The 15,814-nt window shown below is 45.8% G+C and overlaps 1 protein-coding gene and 1 long non-coding RNA gene across 2 annotated transcripts in view; both read left to right on the forward strand.

Moving 5' to 3' along the window:
• LOC119402489 (uncharacterized) overlaps window positions 1-1,516 on the forward strand; it is a 38,501-nt gene extending 36,985 nt beyond the window's left edge. The window contains exon 4 of the mRNA XM_037669638.1: window positions 1,440-1,516. Coding sequence (XP_037525566.1) covers window positions 1,440-1,516 — 77 coding nt within the window. The remainder of the gene's footprint in view (window positions 1-1,439) is intronic.
• A 1,264-nt stretch (window positions 1,517-2,780) lies between these two features.
• Window positions 2,781-4,003, forward strand: LOC119402570 (uncharacterized). The gene is made up of 2 exons (XR_005185824.2): window positions 2,781-2,823; window positions 3,744-4,003. It is a non-coding gene; the product is annotated as an uncharacterized LOC119402570 (long non-coding RNA).
• Window positions 4,004-15,814: the final 11,811 nt, after the last annotated feature.

The following is a 15,814-nucleotide window of genomic DNA, read 5'->3' on the forward strand; positions in this document are numbered from 1 at the left end:
CTCCTATAGCTGCCAAACACCAATAGACAGTGTGCAAGCTTTCTTATGTCAATGTGCAGTAAACATTCAATTACTTCTGTAAGGACACGTTTTACTTTCGTGTTATATCGATTCCTATGACGGAGGAATCAACCACGTTTTTTAACACGAAAGTGTTTTATGCCGGGGTCCACCAAGTACATCCGTCACGGATATGACGTTGATAAAATGTACGCCAACGGATGAGAAAGAAAAAAACCATACCCCGCTGGGAATCGAACCCACGACGTTGCGGCCGCGACGGCAAGCGCCCGACGCTCTACCGACTAAGCCAACTCGGGAGATGCCAAGCACGGCGCGAACGCGCCTTATATCTTTCACACCTTCTCTTTCGCGGCGGGCGGAGCGGGGCGGTGCCGCCGTCTGTGAGAGGTGAAAAGAAGTAATGCTTCACGATCGACACTTACTAGCGCTTACTCCGAGATGCACGTGATATCGGAGGTCATGGTTAAAGCGTCTCGATACCAGAGAGGTAGACTGGCCGCGCTGGCGTCGCCGAGGCACCCTTGACGCAGTTACGTTCTTTGCCTTTGGATTCGTGTTAGCGTGCGTCGGCTCATCGGAGTAGTGCAGTTTCCACGTGCACGAACGGGATTTCTCTGCCGCCGACTGCTTCAATTGCGAGAGCACCGACTAAAAAAACTGCTGCAATATGCGTTGCAGAAAGGACGCGATTTCGACGGGCGAATGTCGTGCCTTGGTGGAGCGAGAGCAGCGCCTGCGAGACAGAGGCCAGCGGGACGCACGCGTTTGCGGCTCAGACTACGAACCTCTACCTCCCGCGTTGCTGAAGTGCAGTGTGTGTTATGTACGCATGAGCACAGGCGTCGGCTACCCATTACTAGAAAGCGCAGACCGTGCCGTTTCTCTCCTTAATTGACGACGCTTTGAAGAAGTGCATACCGGGTACCAATGTTGATTATGAGCTTGTTGATATCATCCTTACGCGGGATTCACGATTCGCTGTGTCCAAATATATGTTCGCACCGTCAGGTTCCACAATGGTTTAATCATGATCATGGGCGTTAGTCAGGGGCGTAGCCAGAAATTTTTTTTCGGGGGGGTTCAACCATACTTTATGTATGTTCGTGCGTGCGTTTGTATGTGTGCGTGCCTATATACGCAAGCCAAATTGAAAAATTTCGGGGAGGGGGGGTTTGAACCCCCCCAACCCCCCCCCCCCCCCTTGGCTACGCCCCTGGCGTTAGTCGTCGCAATAGAGACATGCTTTCAACATAGGTGCATCCACGTCAAACGGTGCTATAGCTGCCAAACACGAATAGACATTGTACATGCTCTCATATATCATAAGCACTACTTCCGTGAAGACACGTTTCACTTTCGTGTTATACCGATTCCTATGACGGAGGGATCAGCCATGTTTTTTTCGCTCTAATTAGGAGGACCTGAAGGAATTTACAAATTCTTGCTGACCACAGTCGGGTGCGCCGTTGTGGAGGTGAAAAAACATGGCTGATCCCTCCGTCATAGGAATCGGTATAACACGAAAGTGAAACGTGTCTTCACGGAAGTAGTGCTTATGATATATGAGAGCATGTACAATGTCTATTCGTGTTTGGCAGCTATAGCACCGTTTGACGTGGATGCACCTATGTTGAAAGCATGTCTCTATTGCGACGACTAACGCCAGGGGCGTAGCCAAGGGGGGGGGGGGGGGGGGTTGGGGGGGTTCAAACCCCCCCCCTCCCCGAAATTTTTCAATTTGGCTTGCGTATATAGGCACGCACACATACAAACGCACGCACGAACATACATAAAGTATGGTTGAACCCCCCCCGAAAAAAATTTCTGGCTACGCCCCTGACTAACGCCCATGATCATGATTAAACCATTGTGGTACCTGACGGTGCGAACATATATTTGGACACAGCGAATCGTGAATCCCGCGTAAGGATGATATCAACAAGCTCATAATCAACATTGGTACCCGGTATGCACTTCTTCAAAGCGTCGTCAATTAAGGAGAGAAACGGCACGGTCTGCGCTTTCTAGTAATGGGTAGCCGACGCCTGTGCTCATGCATACATAACACACACTGCACTTCAGCAACGCGGGAGGTAGAGGTTCGTAGTCTGAGCCGCAAACGCGTGCGTCCCGCTGGCCTCTGTCTCGCAGGCGCTGCTCTCGCTCCACCAAGGCACGACATTCGCCCGTCGAAATCGCGTCCTTTCTGCAACGCATATTGCAGCAGTTTTTTTAGTCGGTGCTCTCGCAATTGAAGCAGTCGGCGGCAGAGAAATCCCGTTCGTGCACGTGGAAACTGCACTACTCCGATGAGCCGACGCACGCTAACACGAATCCAAAGGCAAAGAACGTAACTGCGTCAAGGGTGCCTCGGCGACGCCAGCGCGGCCAGTCTACCTCTCTGGTATCGAGACGCTTTAACCATGACCTCCGATATCACGTGCAATCTCGGAGTAAGCGCTAGTAAGTGTCGATCGTGAAGCATTACTTCTTTTCACCTCTCACAGACGGCGGCACCGCCCCGCTCCGCCCGCCGCGAAAGAGAAGGTGTGAAAGATATAAGGCGCGTTCGCGCCGTGCTTGGCATCTCCCGAGTTGGCTTAGTCGGTAGAGCGTCGGGCGCTTGCCGTCGCGGCCGCAACGTCGTGGGTTCGATTCCCAGCGGGGTATGGTTTTTTTCTTTCTCATCCGTTGGCGTACATTTTATCAACGTCATATCCGTGACGGATGTACTTGGTGGACCCCGGCATAAAACACTTTCGTGTTAAAACTACACACTGCGCGAGGACGTGCAATCCGGTAAGTTCCACAGCATTTATTAAGGTAATTATGTTGGCCACAGAGGCTTCCCCAGGAATTGAAATTACGGCAGTGGGGTTTTCTAAATATTTAGGATTGGAGGCGTGAACCAGGAGACGTACGCAGTTAAGCTCAGGTACACATTCTTGTATTATTTAGTGTGAGGAAGTACCGCTTCCAAAGAGCATTATGTATTGCGTATACATTTGTTTAGCAGCTTCACGAGACAACGGACAGATACTTCTAACTAGACCTGCGCGCCGGTCCCTGAATCGCCGTCGGCGGTGCGTGAACGGCGCAGGGTTCATCGGATCAGCGGCGGCGCGGGGAGGGGGGTGGGGATAGATTTGCGATAGTTTATCGAAAGACTTCCGACAGTTTATCGATGGTAGAACTATTAATAGTTTGTTTACACTATCGATAGTTTCAAAGAAACTATCGATGCTATCGATCGTCAATTTACCGATAGTTCTGCACCACTAGTGCCACCCCCTGGCTACGCGACTGAATTGTACCAGTAATATTTGCCTCTCTAAAAGAATCAGTGGCTTCCAGTGCAGATCTGTATGTGAAAGTGCCATATATTTGGCGGTGTCAGGAAGAAGTTGAAACTGTCATTATCCAAACAACTATGCTGAGCAGATGACCAATACAGTCATTGAGCTGCAAACCTCGATTTGCCTTTTCATAACTTTGTCCAATTTCGCAGCAGTGGCTACCTTCATTTTTTCAAACACTTCACACAACATGACATTAAACACAAACAAGAAAGCGGGACAAGCGGGACAGTAATACCGGACATTCAATTGCGTTCCTATATTGCACGCCAGCATTATTTATTAACATGATCAACGGCCCAATCCAGGTAAGGTTGCATGTATTAACCACGCGTCTCACTGTTCTGTCATAATGCCTTCCAGAAGAAATTGCGGTTCAGGAGCGCACTACAGATGAAGCAAGTGATAAAAGTCCTCACTGCATGATGTGGGAAAAAGATGGAAACACGGATGCAACACAAACCTGCTGCGAGCGATTTTTCAGAGAAAACTGCAAGCCGAAAAATAAAGCATATGAATACTCTCTAAAAAAATGCCCGGTGCCCACATATGATGAAGATTCAGAGCTGTAATGACTCGTGCACGAATATAGCAGAGAGGACAATAAACTTTATTGAAAACCGGTCGGGTAGTGTTACCTTGGGGCGAAAGGGAGTAAAAGGGAATTAAGTCCTGTCCCAACCCGCTCTCCGTCGATGATGATGACGGCGGAGGTGCATTAGGTGACGGCTCGAAGATTTTGGTCCGACGCAGCATCTTTGGCTTGCCGGACCGCCCATACCTGGTGGGCCATCTCGTCGCTAGTGAGTGCCGCCTCCCAGCGGCGGCCCCTCCATAACGTGAGTATAAAAAATAGATAATTAAAACCTAATTTAAGGCGTCGTCAAGTCCAAAGACGCTGTTTTAAACTATTTTCCATTGGTGGTAATGTAGCGATATGACATGGAACATCTTACGTAGAGCATGATTTCGTTTCCCCGTAAAATGCTGCGTAAACAGCCGCCATCAGAGTCTCTCATAGATACAGCAAACTCCTGGGATATACGCCAGAGCACGATAGCCTTCCTAACTGGCTCTTTCCGCTCCACTGTCCATTTGCTATGCATCCGGATAGCCAAGCGCAGGAATATGTCCTCCTGCATCAATACCACTTCATCTTTTCTTCAGCTTTACACTAAAATATAGCGGGTGTCTGCCGTACTTCGTGGTAATTCATTTTTGAAAAACCTGAAAATCATTTTACTTCAGCGTGCTCTTTTACCGCCTGCACGCAACAATTTTTAACTTTGTTAGTGAATATTTGGCAAACTACAGGAATAATACATTATCAGTTTTGGATATCTAATTATCGACCATCTGATTTTCGAAATAACACATATAGGTTTATTTGTTTGCCGTTTCATTGTGAGAAGCACTTCAATACTTTGTTTCTGCGACTGAAGGTTAGTCCCCAGCGTTACAGCCAGATGAAGGAACGATAGCTCTTTTTTCGAAATATTGCCGTTCTGCTCCTTAAAAAGTTCGCTCGCAAATCTTATCACACATCACAAACGACCTGCTACACACACGCCATTATCTATTTGCGTATTGGCTTTGGAACGCAATGCACTAGTGACAGCGTGCGATTCTGCTTGCTTTTGCATGCATCATATCACATATCAAGCAGACTTTCATTTCGGCTGGTCATAGTTGTGAAGAATCGGAATTAACCCTCCGACGGCTCTTCACGCCATGCTACGGAGCGTGGGGGGAGAAGAGAATGTAGGCGTCGCCGCCAAACTCAAGCACACCAAAGAAGCAAGCAAGCCCTTAAAAGCCATCTTGTTTCCTTCATTCATAGCGAGGGTCTCGTTCTGCAGTCTTGATGCCTTCACATAGTATGCAAGCGATTATTGGTCAGCTGGAAGATCGTAAAAACATAACGTGGCACTTGACGCCAACAGGCAGAAGAAGAGTGTCCCACACTCGCCGCCATGGCTGCGACTGGCGCTGACTAACACTCCTAGGTTTAAATGCACATATATGCCCCATAATGTGGAGGAGAGGATGACTGCCGCCGTAGCTCAGTGGTAGAGCATCGGACGCGTTATTCGAAGGTCGCAGGTTTGGTCCCTGCCGGCGGAAAGTTATCTTTTTATACACGTTACATTCTTCACACTTTATCCTAATTACAACGAATAACATCCCCTAAGCTTTCTTTGGCATTATTGTCAGTTAGTTCTAATTATTATTGTGTCTAATCGAGAAACGAGCCCTTAAAAGTTATCAGCTTTTCATTAGTTGCTTTGTACCGCACACAGATGGGTCTCTTTTTGTCCGTGTTTTTCAGAATGTATGATAGCTGTTTTGACCTATTTATTTATGACATCTGAATAGTGTTTTGGTAGCGAGTCGCACCAATGACCGTCCCCTTCTCTTTTGTGGGTTCGGGACCCATGACACCACAGCGAAGATACCTGATGAGCACATGTATCCATGAGGAACCATAGTGCACAGTCAACTCTGTGTACTCTTCCATTTTTCAAGCACCACACGCATGATAGACTGACTCAGACACAATCAAATACATGTAAATAATATTTACGTGTACACATGCACAACTTTCAGAAGCTGTGAATCACTACGGAAGACGCAAGGGCCCTTGAAAGAAATACACGCGGACAACAGAGTAGCACGAAATGGCAGGATGGACGCAGTTTCCGCCTGACAGCTTCGAATGATGGCATCGTTGCAAGCCGCAGCAAATGGACAACGAAGGGACTCCGTGGATTGGCTATGCGCAAATACTTGTCACGTGTAGCCGCCACAGTTTCAAGGAGAGTACAGGGGGGAATGCAGGAGCAGGGGCTACTAAGGCAATATCGGCGTTTCCACTACTCTAGTTTTCGCATTAGCCCAAGAAAATTTGCGCAAAGCTCTAGAGCACCACTTTGCGTCTGCCGGGTTTCTGTACCAAGTATATATCATTCTACCACCAAGAAAGCTTTTCTGTGACAATCATTAGTATATTGCTAAAAAAGAGAGCGGCGTTGTGTCTCAAGATCGTTCGATAAATGAATGGAGCACGCGACGGCTTTCGAGAGCACTAAGTGATCGTTTCTTTTTCAGTGTCAAAAGCAAATGCCGAAAGGGCGCGCGAACGCGGTTAGCGAGAACGCAGAGAAGCCTGCCAAAGGTTCATACCACAGTTTTTTTGTGATATGATTTGCTTAATTGCCAAGTGCAAACCTTCACAACAACTCATACTGGTAGTCCTATAGAGGTCTCTGACGCCCGCAGCGGCACTCATTGTAATGCCAGGCGCAGTGCGGGGCCTGCGGCACCGAAGAAGCCATCGACTATTCACTCTGCCACTGCTGTCGATAGGCTGCAAAAAGACAAGTACACTTTGTAACACACTGAGGCGACTGCAGGTACGGCCGCTTTCTCTCGTAGTGCTGCTAGAATACCACTTCCATCGCTTGTCGACCCATAAAATAGCGAGTTCTTTGTGAACTATTGAGGGTGACTAGCCTGTTCAAATGCCAGTGACTAAGTGGTGCAGTCCCACACGCTTGCGCGAATAAGCTGCACATTTCTTGAACCCTCTCTCCCGTCTTCTATTTCCCATTCTTCCACCTTGGGTTAGCGAACCTGCGTCTTTTTTTATGGCGACAGCAATTATTTGGACATTACTGGTTTTCCTCGTCGCTGTCATGTTCCGCAAAAAGTGCAAATCGATAATATCGCCCTGCGCCTCGTACGTTCGACGTAGGAGTAAAAGCGCGAAATCGCGCTAGCGCTGCAGACGGAGGCACCTAAAGCAGGTATGAAACGAGCCGGCCATCTCCGTCGCACGAAGGGCGCATGCGATAAGCTCGGCCCGCGCGCGAGGCCTGCCGTCGATGATTCCTCAAGCAGAGAGGAAACGCCTTGCCCGTCTTTCGTGAGGCGAAGGAACATGAAGGGGCGCCTTTAGGGTTGGGGTGGGGAGGAGGTAAGTGGGGGTCGGTCGGGCAGCTACTGCGAACGTTGATCAAAAGGGCCCTGTCGCGCGCACTATATTAACAGAGGTCGGTAGACGGCTACTACCTTTGTACGCGCTGCGCTCCAACCGCTAATTCGCGGAAACTGGTATCCGCCATATTGTAGCTCGAGGCTACAATGAAACGTTGTAGCTTTGTTCTCAAAGCTTGCCTTGGCGTCCAACCTTTTTTTAGCACGAAGTCACGAGGAATGCTTGTACCTTTGTGCTACAAACAGGTAGACGCCAATTTTCACTCTCATAGCCCTTCCGCACCTTGCCTGGTTATGCAGAATTCATTTGCGAGAATCATAACACATGTGGCGCGAGTTGTTCATAAGTTCGCCCTCAGTGTGGTGTTGTGGTTACGGTCCCCGACTGCTCACCCAGAGGAACCGGCATCGAATCCCGGTCATGACGGCCGCATTTCAAGGGCGGCAAAATGCTAGAGGCCCGTGTACTTAGATTGAGGTCCACTACGGCGTTCCTCATCATCATATCGCGGTTTTAAGACGTAAACCCCCAACAATTATTCAATTATTAAGGCGCCCTCGCAGGTTCGATCACCGGAGAAGGACGAATTTTTCGTCAATAAGCAGCTTTACTTTCTGAGAAATCCGTTGAGAATTTCTCAGTATGTGCCAGTGTGTGAGATCACACTTGCACAGTGGAATTGACGGAATTCGCCAAGGCTCGTTGTACAGCTTGGATCCCGCGTTCGGAAGGAGTAAGATATGCCATATATACAAGGAAAAAGGAAAAAAATAACGTAGCTTGCACTGAAGGCGCAATGCTAGAGAGACAGCGCAGCTAATGCGCACTTAGGTAGTCATGGCTTTTGATGTTTTCTAAGTTTTGCAAATTTTCTCTTTCTTCTTCGCTCTTCTCTCTGTTCTATGTCCTTCCTTCTCTGTTTATTTCTATTTATTTATTTCTCTTATTCTATTTCTCATTTGCTTCCTCCTTCTTTCAATCCTTTTCTCTCTCTCTAGCTCTCGCTCTATTTCTTTCTCTCGATTTCTCTCATTCTTTTGATGCTACGCTATGCTTTACTCTCTCCCTTCCTCCTTTCCCTCCTCCTCAAGTTAACTTCCTTTTACCACCCCCTTGCTACTGTACTTTACAAGGCTGTGCTACGATCTGCTGTATGCCTGGATAGCCGAGTAGTTAGGACGCTGAACTTCAGATCGAGGGTACGAGTGTTCGAGTCCCCCTTCTTGAATAATTTTTGTTCGACAAGAACTCCTCTATTTCTTTATATCTCTTCCTTTCTCTTTCTGTCTCTCTATGCTCGTTCTCTCAGACATCAAGATTTTTACAGTCCACGATGGAGAAATCGGCGCGCGTGTTCTTGGAACGAAGCCATCTGGAAGAAGGGGAAGAAAAGAATGCGCGTGCCGGCTCATGATGATTATTATTTCTGTTTCTGACAGACACAATGGGGCGAGCTTAAACAACTTCGCTGTTCATAAAAGGCAACTTTGGTTCATTGGTCAAACAAGGTCACACGAAAGCTTCAATAACAGTCCACAGTATATATGCTCTCTTTCACTCAATAATATTTGGTAGTGAGTCTGCACATGTGTTGTCTTCTCGCCTTGTGTTTTCCGTGTGTCTAGCGCATTCAAACCTGTTTTAAGATTAACTGACACAAACTAGCCCAATGCGGTGCTTTACTTTGCGTCAGCCACGTAAGCATTACTCACTCAAACTCCTCATCCTTTGCTGATAAACATATCGAATAGCACAACACAGCCCAGCGCGTTAGTTCTACCCAAATTTTTATGTAACGCTTTACAAGTAATCGATTACTTGTAATCAATTACATTTTTTGTAATTTTGTAACACAATCGGTTGCATTTTGGAAACTGTAACGTTCTGAGCAATTAAACTACATTTTGTGTTATTGGCTACCGGTAAATAATTACTTTGTTTTTCAGAAATCAAGTTGTAGCCCGTCTTCTACGGCAGTCCTCTTCCCGAAAATTATGCAACCGTTCTGAAGGCACCCCCGCACTTTCAGATGGGGGCGGGAGTAGAGAGACCGGAGAGTCGATATCCGTCAATTACGTAAATTGACTAGTAAAGGCCGATGCGAGGAGCATGACCAGCTGTTGATCAACGAATTTAACCGCCCCTGCTATGGTTCTATACCAGAGGACGCATTTGATGTTCTGAAGGAATCACATACTGACTATTATTTACCTTTTCCTTTGCCACCTCCAACGCCTTGCCCTAGTGCCAGCAACAGCGATGCGCGACGCTTCATAGAGGACATGCACACTAGCATCTAAACACTGCGCAACTGCGAGTTGGTGCGTTACGTCATAATACCGCCCTTCCCTCCAGCACATGCATTGAGAGAGTGTTCAGTGCAGTAGCTGGCCTCTTAAAGACGAAACGCGAAAGAATCGGCGACCAAAACTTTAAAAAAAAACTCCTGTTGGTACTTAACCACGTGTAATACTTTGTCACAGAAGGAAAGAAGTGTTAATTTCAAGGGCTCGTTTTTCTTTGTTATACACAATATTAATGAGAACTAACATACAATAATGCCAAGGAAAGTATAGGGGATGTTTTTAGTAATAAATGTAAGGTAATTGTGAAGAAAGAAAAGTGGACGAAAAGATAGCTTGCCGCGGGCAGGGACCGAACCTGCGACCTTCGAATAACGCGTCCGATGCTCTACCAACTGAGCTACCGCGGCGGCCATCCCCCCGTCCACTTTATAGGGTATGTGTGTGCATTTAAACGTGGGAGCGTCAGTCAGCGCCGCCAGTAGCCATGACGGCGACTGTGGAACACTCTTTTTCTGCCTGTTGGCGTCACGTAGCACGTGAACTTATTACGAGCTGGCAGCTGACCAATAATCCCTCGCATACTACCTGAAGGCATCAAGTCTGCCAGAACGAGACCCTCGCTATGAATGAAGGAAAGAAGTGTTAATTTCAAGGGCTCGTTTTTCTTTGTTATACACAATATTAATGAGAACTAACAGACAATAATGCCAAGGAAAGTATAGGGGATGTTTTTAGTAATAAATGTAAGGTAACAGAAGCCACAGCAAGTCACCCAGCCTTCTCTTTACCATGCAAGCCACTGTGGTTCGTTGTAACAAGACTCTTTGTTGGCCTAGTTGGTACTTACTTAAGTACATAATTTGGCCCCGAATGAGAACACACGCACAAAGGGAAGAACTCGAACCGCTCGTCCTGTGATCGTGCTCCTCCGTTTGTGTGTGTTCTAATTCGCGGCCAAATTATGTCCTTAGTTCGTTGTAGTTTGAGCAACCTTGTGCTACTGTGTTACGGCAATAAAACTGTGGGAGAAAGCAACGCAAGAGTAATCGATTACATTTCTGTAATTGCTCAGTTACCTTACTGGGGCCGTAATTGACCACTGTAATCAATTGCATATTAAAGGAAGCAATCGAAATTGTAATCGGTTAGTTATTTCCTGTAACGTGTACAAGTTTGGTTCTACCTGAGATGAACTTTAGCGCATCGATGACATTATCGTTCAAAACGGCCACGCAAAATTCAGTGATCCATGTTGAAAATTGATTTTTTTCCGTCAAGCCACTGTTACGGCGACAATTATTCTGCCTGTTATAAAAGAAAAGCTTTACTACACTACAAAAACCTTCTCGGTGGATTTGGTAAACAATGTTTTTAATATATGACCTGATTACACGATTGTTGTTTTAATGCAATGCCGTATATCAAAAGAAATCAATATAAGTGTCCCACAGAACTAAAATTTAAACGCTCGTGCAAGGACACGCCTGAGCATCCATTAATTCGTAAAATAGAAACTTAGACGCAATATGGAGCAAACCTCACGCTACAACGTTTAAAAGGAAAAAGATAGCATGAAAGATGCCATTATTTTCTGAATTTAAGATACCTACAGCACGTCGGCACCATTTTTCAATCTCATCAGGGTGTCGCCCTTACTCGGTGGGGGAGTTTTAGCAAAACGATAGCTGTGAATACCTTACTAATGAGGTCTTCCGATTGTGTGACTGGAACTGTAGGTGAAAGCATCAAGACGATTACTGTTAATGGTATGTTGACGCTGTTTAAGCTGGCCGTGAAAACTTCGGTGTGTACAAAAAGCTATCATCATCATGAACGGGTGTGTGCCACATAAACTGGGCAAATCCCACTACTCATCACTGGTCCACTAAATATGAAGAAGGAAAGAGACGGGGCCAAACAAACACAAATCAAGATTTCCAGACAGACGTAACCAGCAATTAAAAAAAGCTTTACTAAACCGTCGGAATTAACCCAACGATGAACACCGTGGCCGCACGTTTCAAGCTTCGCTGAAGCATTTGTGCAGAGTGCTTCAGGGGTACGTATAACGAGAGATTACTAGAGAACAGGAAAGCCAACGGTGGTTGCGAGAAGACTCCGAAGCGATGGAAAGCCTACGTGAACGACGACGTTCCCTTAGATCTATGGCAGGTTCGAACGCCCGGTTTCAGCGCCAGTTTCTTTCTCTGGAATTTGGGCATCCTCGTCTTCTCTGTAAGTGTCTGCGGTTTACCTCGATCCTCTCTGCGCTGAGAAGCGACCTAGAAACAACCCAGCGTCACCTATCTAAAGCCTGGCAACGATCTAGACGCCACCAGATTAGAATCGTCCACATCGCTATTTGAAGCCTGGCGCGACTGACAGTAAGCTTCGCCATTTTTTTAGACAATTCAAATTTTTATATAATTCCATGACAGCAAGGCTCCTGTCGTTTTCTTACACGAACTCTTCATCCAGGCGGAATTGTTTTGCGGCAGCGAAATTGACATTGACGCGAATAATTAACAAGAACTCCTTAATTGACTTCTTAATTATTTACTTGAGGGCAGTGCTTTATATTAGAAAGTTGTAGTGCATAGAAACTGATGGCACAGCCATTTTCTTAGAGATCGCTAAAGTTGCACGTAATCCAAGGTATTCATCATCGAATTTTAAGGGAGATATCGAAACTCATCTCTCCCTGTGCGCAGGAAACGCGACCACTCTGTTACGTCCAACCGGAACTGCCTGTGACGAAAGGGACGAAATTTGAACGAAGGCGCGTCGCTGCCGTATCTTTTCGTGATAAGCGGCCATTCATCTCGCTTGCGCCTACGTATCGCTTTCATTACCTTTGCGTGTGGCGTTCGGCGCTTATCTGTTTCTTTCGAGCTGTAGGCGCGAAAACCGCAATATCAACCTTTTCTTTCTCTGCGAAGCATAATATTCAGGGGCAGCCACTGCGGCGCTTCCTCTTGCATACAAACGAAATAGTTTTTCGCTCCTGCTAATGGTTTCTGAACGAGGCAGATAAGCACCACCATAGACTTTCATAAAATAACCTAGAGAGGAAACTGGCGCTGCGATCGTTGAACCATCATGGAAATCACGGGTGGTACAGGCTTCAAATTAGATAGCGTTAGCTAGCCAACTTCTACGAATCTTTTTCTATAGTTTCAGTTTCGTTCTTCGCGGAGCATGGGTAGTGCGGTGTTTTGAAAAACACTCAAGCAATGCCTATGTTGTTCAAAGAGGTTGCAGACTGCAAGGTCTCTTGTTTTGCTGCGACGTTGCAGCTTTGCAGCTTGCATTTGACAGGTTTAGCAAAGCGTCGTTCACTCACAGCTGCGCATAGATGTATAGTGTCCCATGCCAGTGTAGGAAATCGCATAGAGTTCACGTTTTTTTAGAAGCGCGTCTTCTCAAAACTGGTTCACATCGGCGGCAAAACGACGGCGAAGCTATGGAGACGCACCGTCACGCTCCTCTGACTCGACTTTACAAAAAAAGGAGAGATGCGTTGGGGGCAGACCACTTGGACAGACGCGCCTGGTAACGCAGGGGATGACACGGTAAGCGTTTCTCACTCAGTACAGTACTATTATTTGCACAAATAGACAATGCGTACTTTTGAGGGGAAAAAAATCATGTTTTTTTTAAGGGTTGTAAAAAACAATTCATAATATCGTGATGCCAAATATGCAATACGATTGCAGAGCAGTGCATACCATGGTGGTTGAAATTGCCCAGGTTTCACTTTTATCTCACCAAACTTTACGCACAAAAGACTGAAGCAAGTTTTAATTGGAAATAACTTCGTATTACTTTGTTTTACACTCGGCAAAGAAGCGCCGCGAATCTCAAGAATGTAATCCATCCGAAACAGATCCGAAGCCTGTACTTCCAATCATTCCCATGGTGGTTGATGCGCCGTTCCTTGAGCACGCATAGACACTAGCGCCAGATTCCCCTCTAGGTATTATAGTAAGAAACTCTATGAGCACCACACATCGCACACAAGCAATGAGCTGTCTCTTCTGTATTTCAGAATGCTTGCCGATTTTCATGACGTGATGATGCTTCAGAACGCCTTGATTTAAGCGTCGTCGCTTCCTTATAGCGAGTAGTTGCTGTATGACGTAACAGAGACGCCGCGTTCCCTGCGCGCCGGGAGCGATCACTTTCGATATCCCCGTTGAAATTCGATTATGAATCTCTCAAATTAAGGGCAACTTTCAAATGTAAACAACTGCCCCCAAGTAAATAATTAGAAAGCTGATTAACGAGTTTTTGTTAATTAGTCGCGCCGATATTTTAGCTGCGGCAAAGCATCTACGCCTGGACGTTGACATTGTGAGGGCAAACGACAGGAGCCTCACTGTCACTATTTTTATTAAAAATCTGTACTGTCTAAAAAAAAACCCCTGTATGAAGTGACCATGAAAAGCGACAACCCGTAGTGCCTCGCAACCACACGCGCGAATGGATACAAAGCTCTGTAATCGATGTAAAAACACTAACAGTGCCACCTAACCAGCTTCAAAGTTTAATTGAGGAGATCAATATTAATTCACAAAAGTCTGCACCGTGCTGTTCTGCCACCCGCCTATATGCTACTCATCGCGTGATTCAACTTTTCTTGTTAGCTATTAAACAGCGCAATTACGGCGCAACCGTAATTATGTGGCAACTCACGCAGTCTAGCACGACACCTGCCTGGCCAATAAGGGTTCAGTTCTAACTGGTAAATGCTAATTACCTAATGCCATCGCTTTCGGTACTCGAAGGCTCCACGTATATACGAGATGCTGTTTTTAAAAAACTTGCTCTTGAGGGCCTTTTCGGGAGCTACAAAGATAATTAGGTGGTGAGATAAGAGCTCTTCTCTTTCGAAGAGGAATCGCGAGTGCGAGCTGAATACAGTACGATGTCTTCTCTGCAATAGACATTACTTGCGACGTCGTTTTTATCACACGAATGACGTTCACGCCATCGTCAAATACGTTTCTGCAAGCACTAATATGCAAGATTACTCCGCGGGTGTTTCTTTTTTCATCTTTCGTTTAGGGCCTATGTGTTCATATTCTAAGAATCACAGACACTTAACAAGAAAACATACAGTTTTGGATTTATTTGTTTTGCATTTATTAACCATACACACTTCAGTTTCAGACGGAAATGACACAAGCAAAGTCCGCCCAGCTAATATTCCTGGATCGTCATCGTACACGTGACCACATTTTCCCTTTCGTCTCTGTAGTTTAGCATTATGTACTAGCAACTTTTATTTTACGGTAGTGAAATCCTCAACGCTTATTGATGGTGTTTTCATTTAATAAACCCTAAGCTACAAAGGAAAGCAGTAGGTCTTAGCTAACGAAACATGCGCATCGACTTTAGATGGAGTCACTACGCAAGCTGGTTGACATCTAGTCATCTGAGAACTCTCCAGTAAACGCACTGGAGCGGCTGCTGCCATAGCGTTCTGTAGATGGTGGCCAACATGTCTTTAATAGTTATGGTCTTGAAACTTTCAGCTACGGTTCCATTCACACAACCAGAAGATGTCACTGGTGAGGTCTTCACATTTATTGTTTTGAACACTCATAGCGAGTGAGCGCCACGCCCTGATGAGATTGAGCAACGATGCCGACGTGCTGTAGATATCTGAAACTCAGAAAATAATCTCGTATTTCAGACTATCCTTTTCTTGTTTTACTTCAATGTAATACCGTAAGTTTTGTTTTATATTTTATCGAAGTCTCTATTTCAGGAATTATAGTACACTTACGCGTTCATTTGCATGTGCTTTTTAGTTTCAGTTCTGTGGCACATTTCTATTTATTTCTCTTGGTATACGGCACGGTATTCATACAGTAACCATGTAATCAAGCCATATAATACAAATTAATTTCATGAAATTCATCAGACAAGAATTTCTATTTAAGTACAGGAAAGCTTTTATTCAATAATACGTATAATATTGCGGCAATAACAAACGCTTGACGGAAAAATAGATTTTAGACATCGATCACTGATTTTGGCGTTGCCGTTTTCAACATTATTATAAAGGATGAAACAAACGTGATCGTCAGGCAAAACTAAAGTTCTGTCTTGTTTTGCTAAATGTG

The sequence above is a fragment of the Rhipicephalus sanguineus genome, chromosome 8 (genome assembly GCF_013339695.2).
Source record: "Rhipicephalus sanguineus isolate Rsan-2018 chromosome 8, BIME_Rsan_1.4, whole genome shotgun sequence".
In the NCBI taxonomy this organism is placed as follows: Eukaryota; Metazoa; Arthropoda; class Arachnida; order Ixodida; family Ixodidae; genus Rhipicephalus; species Rhipicephalus sanguineus.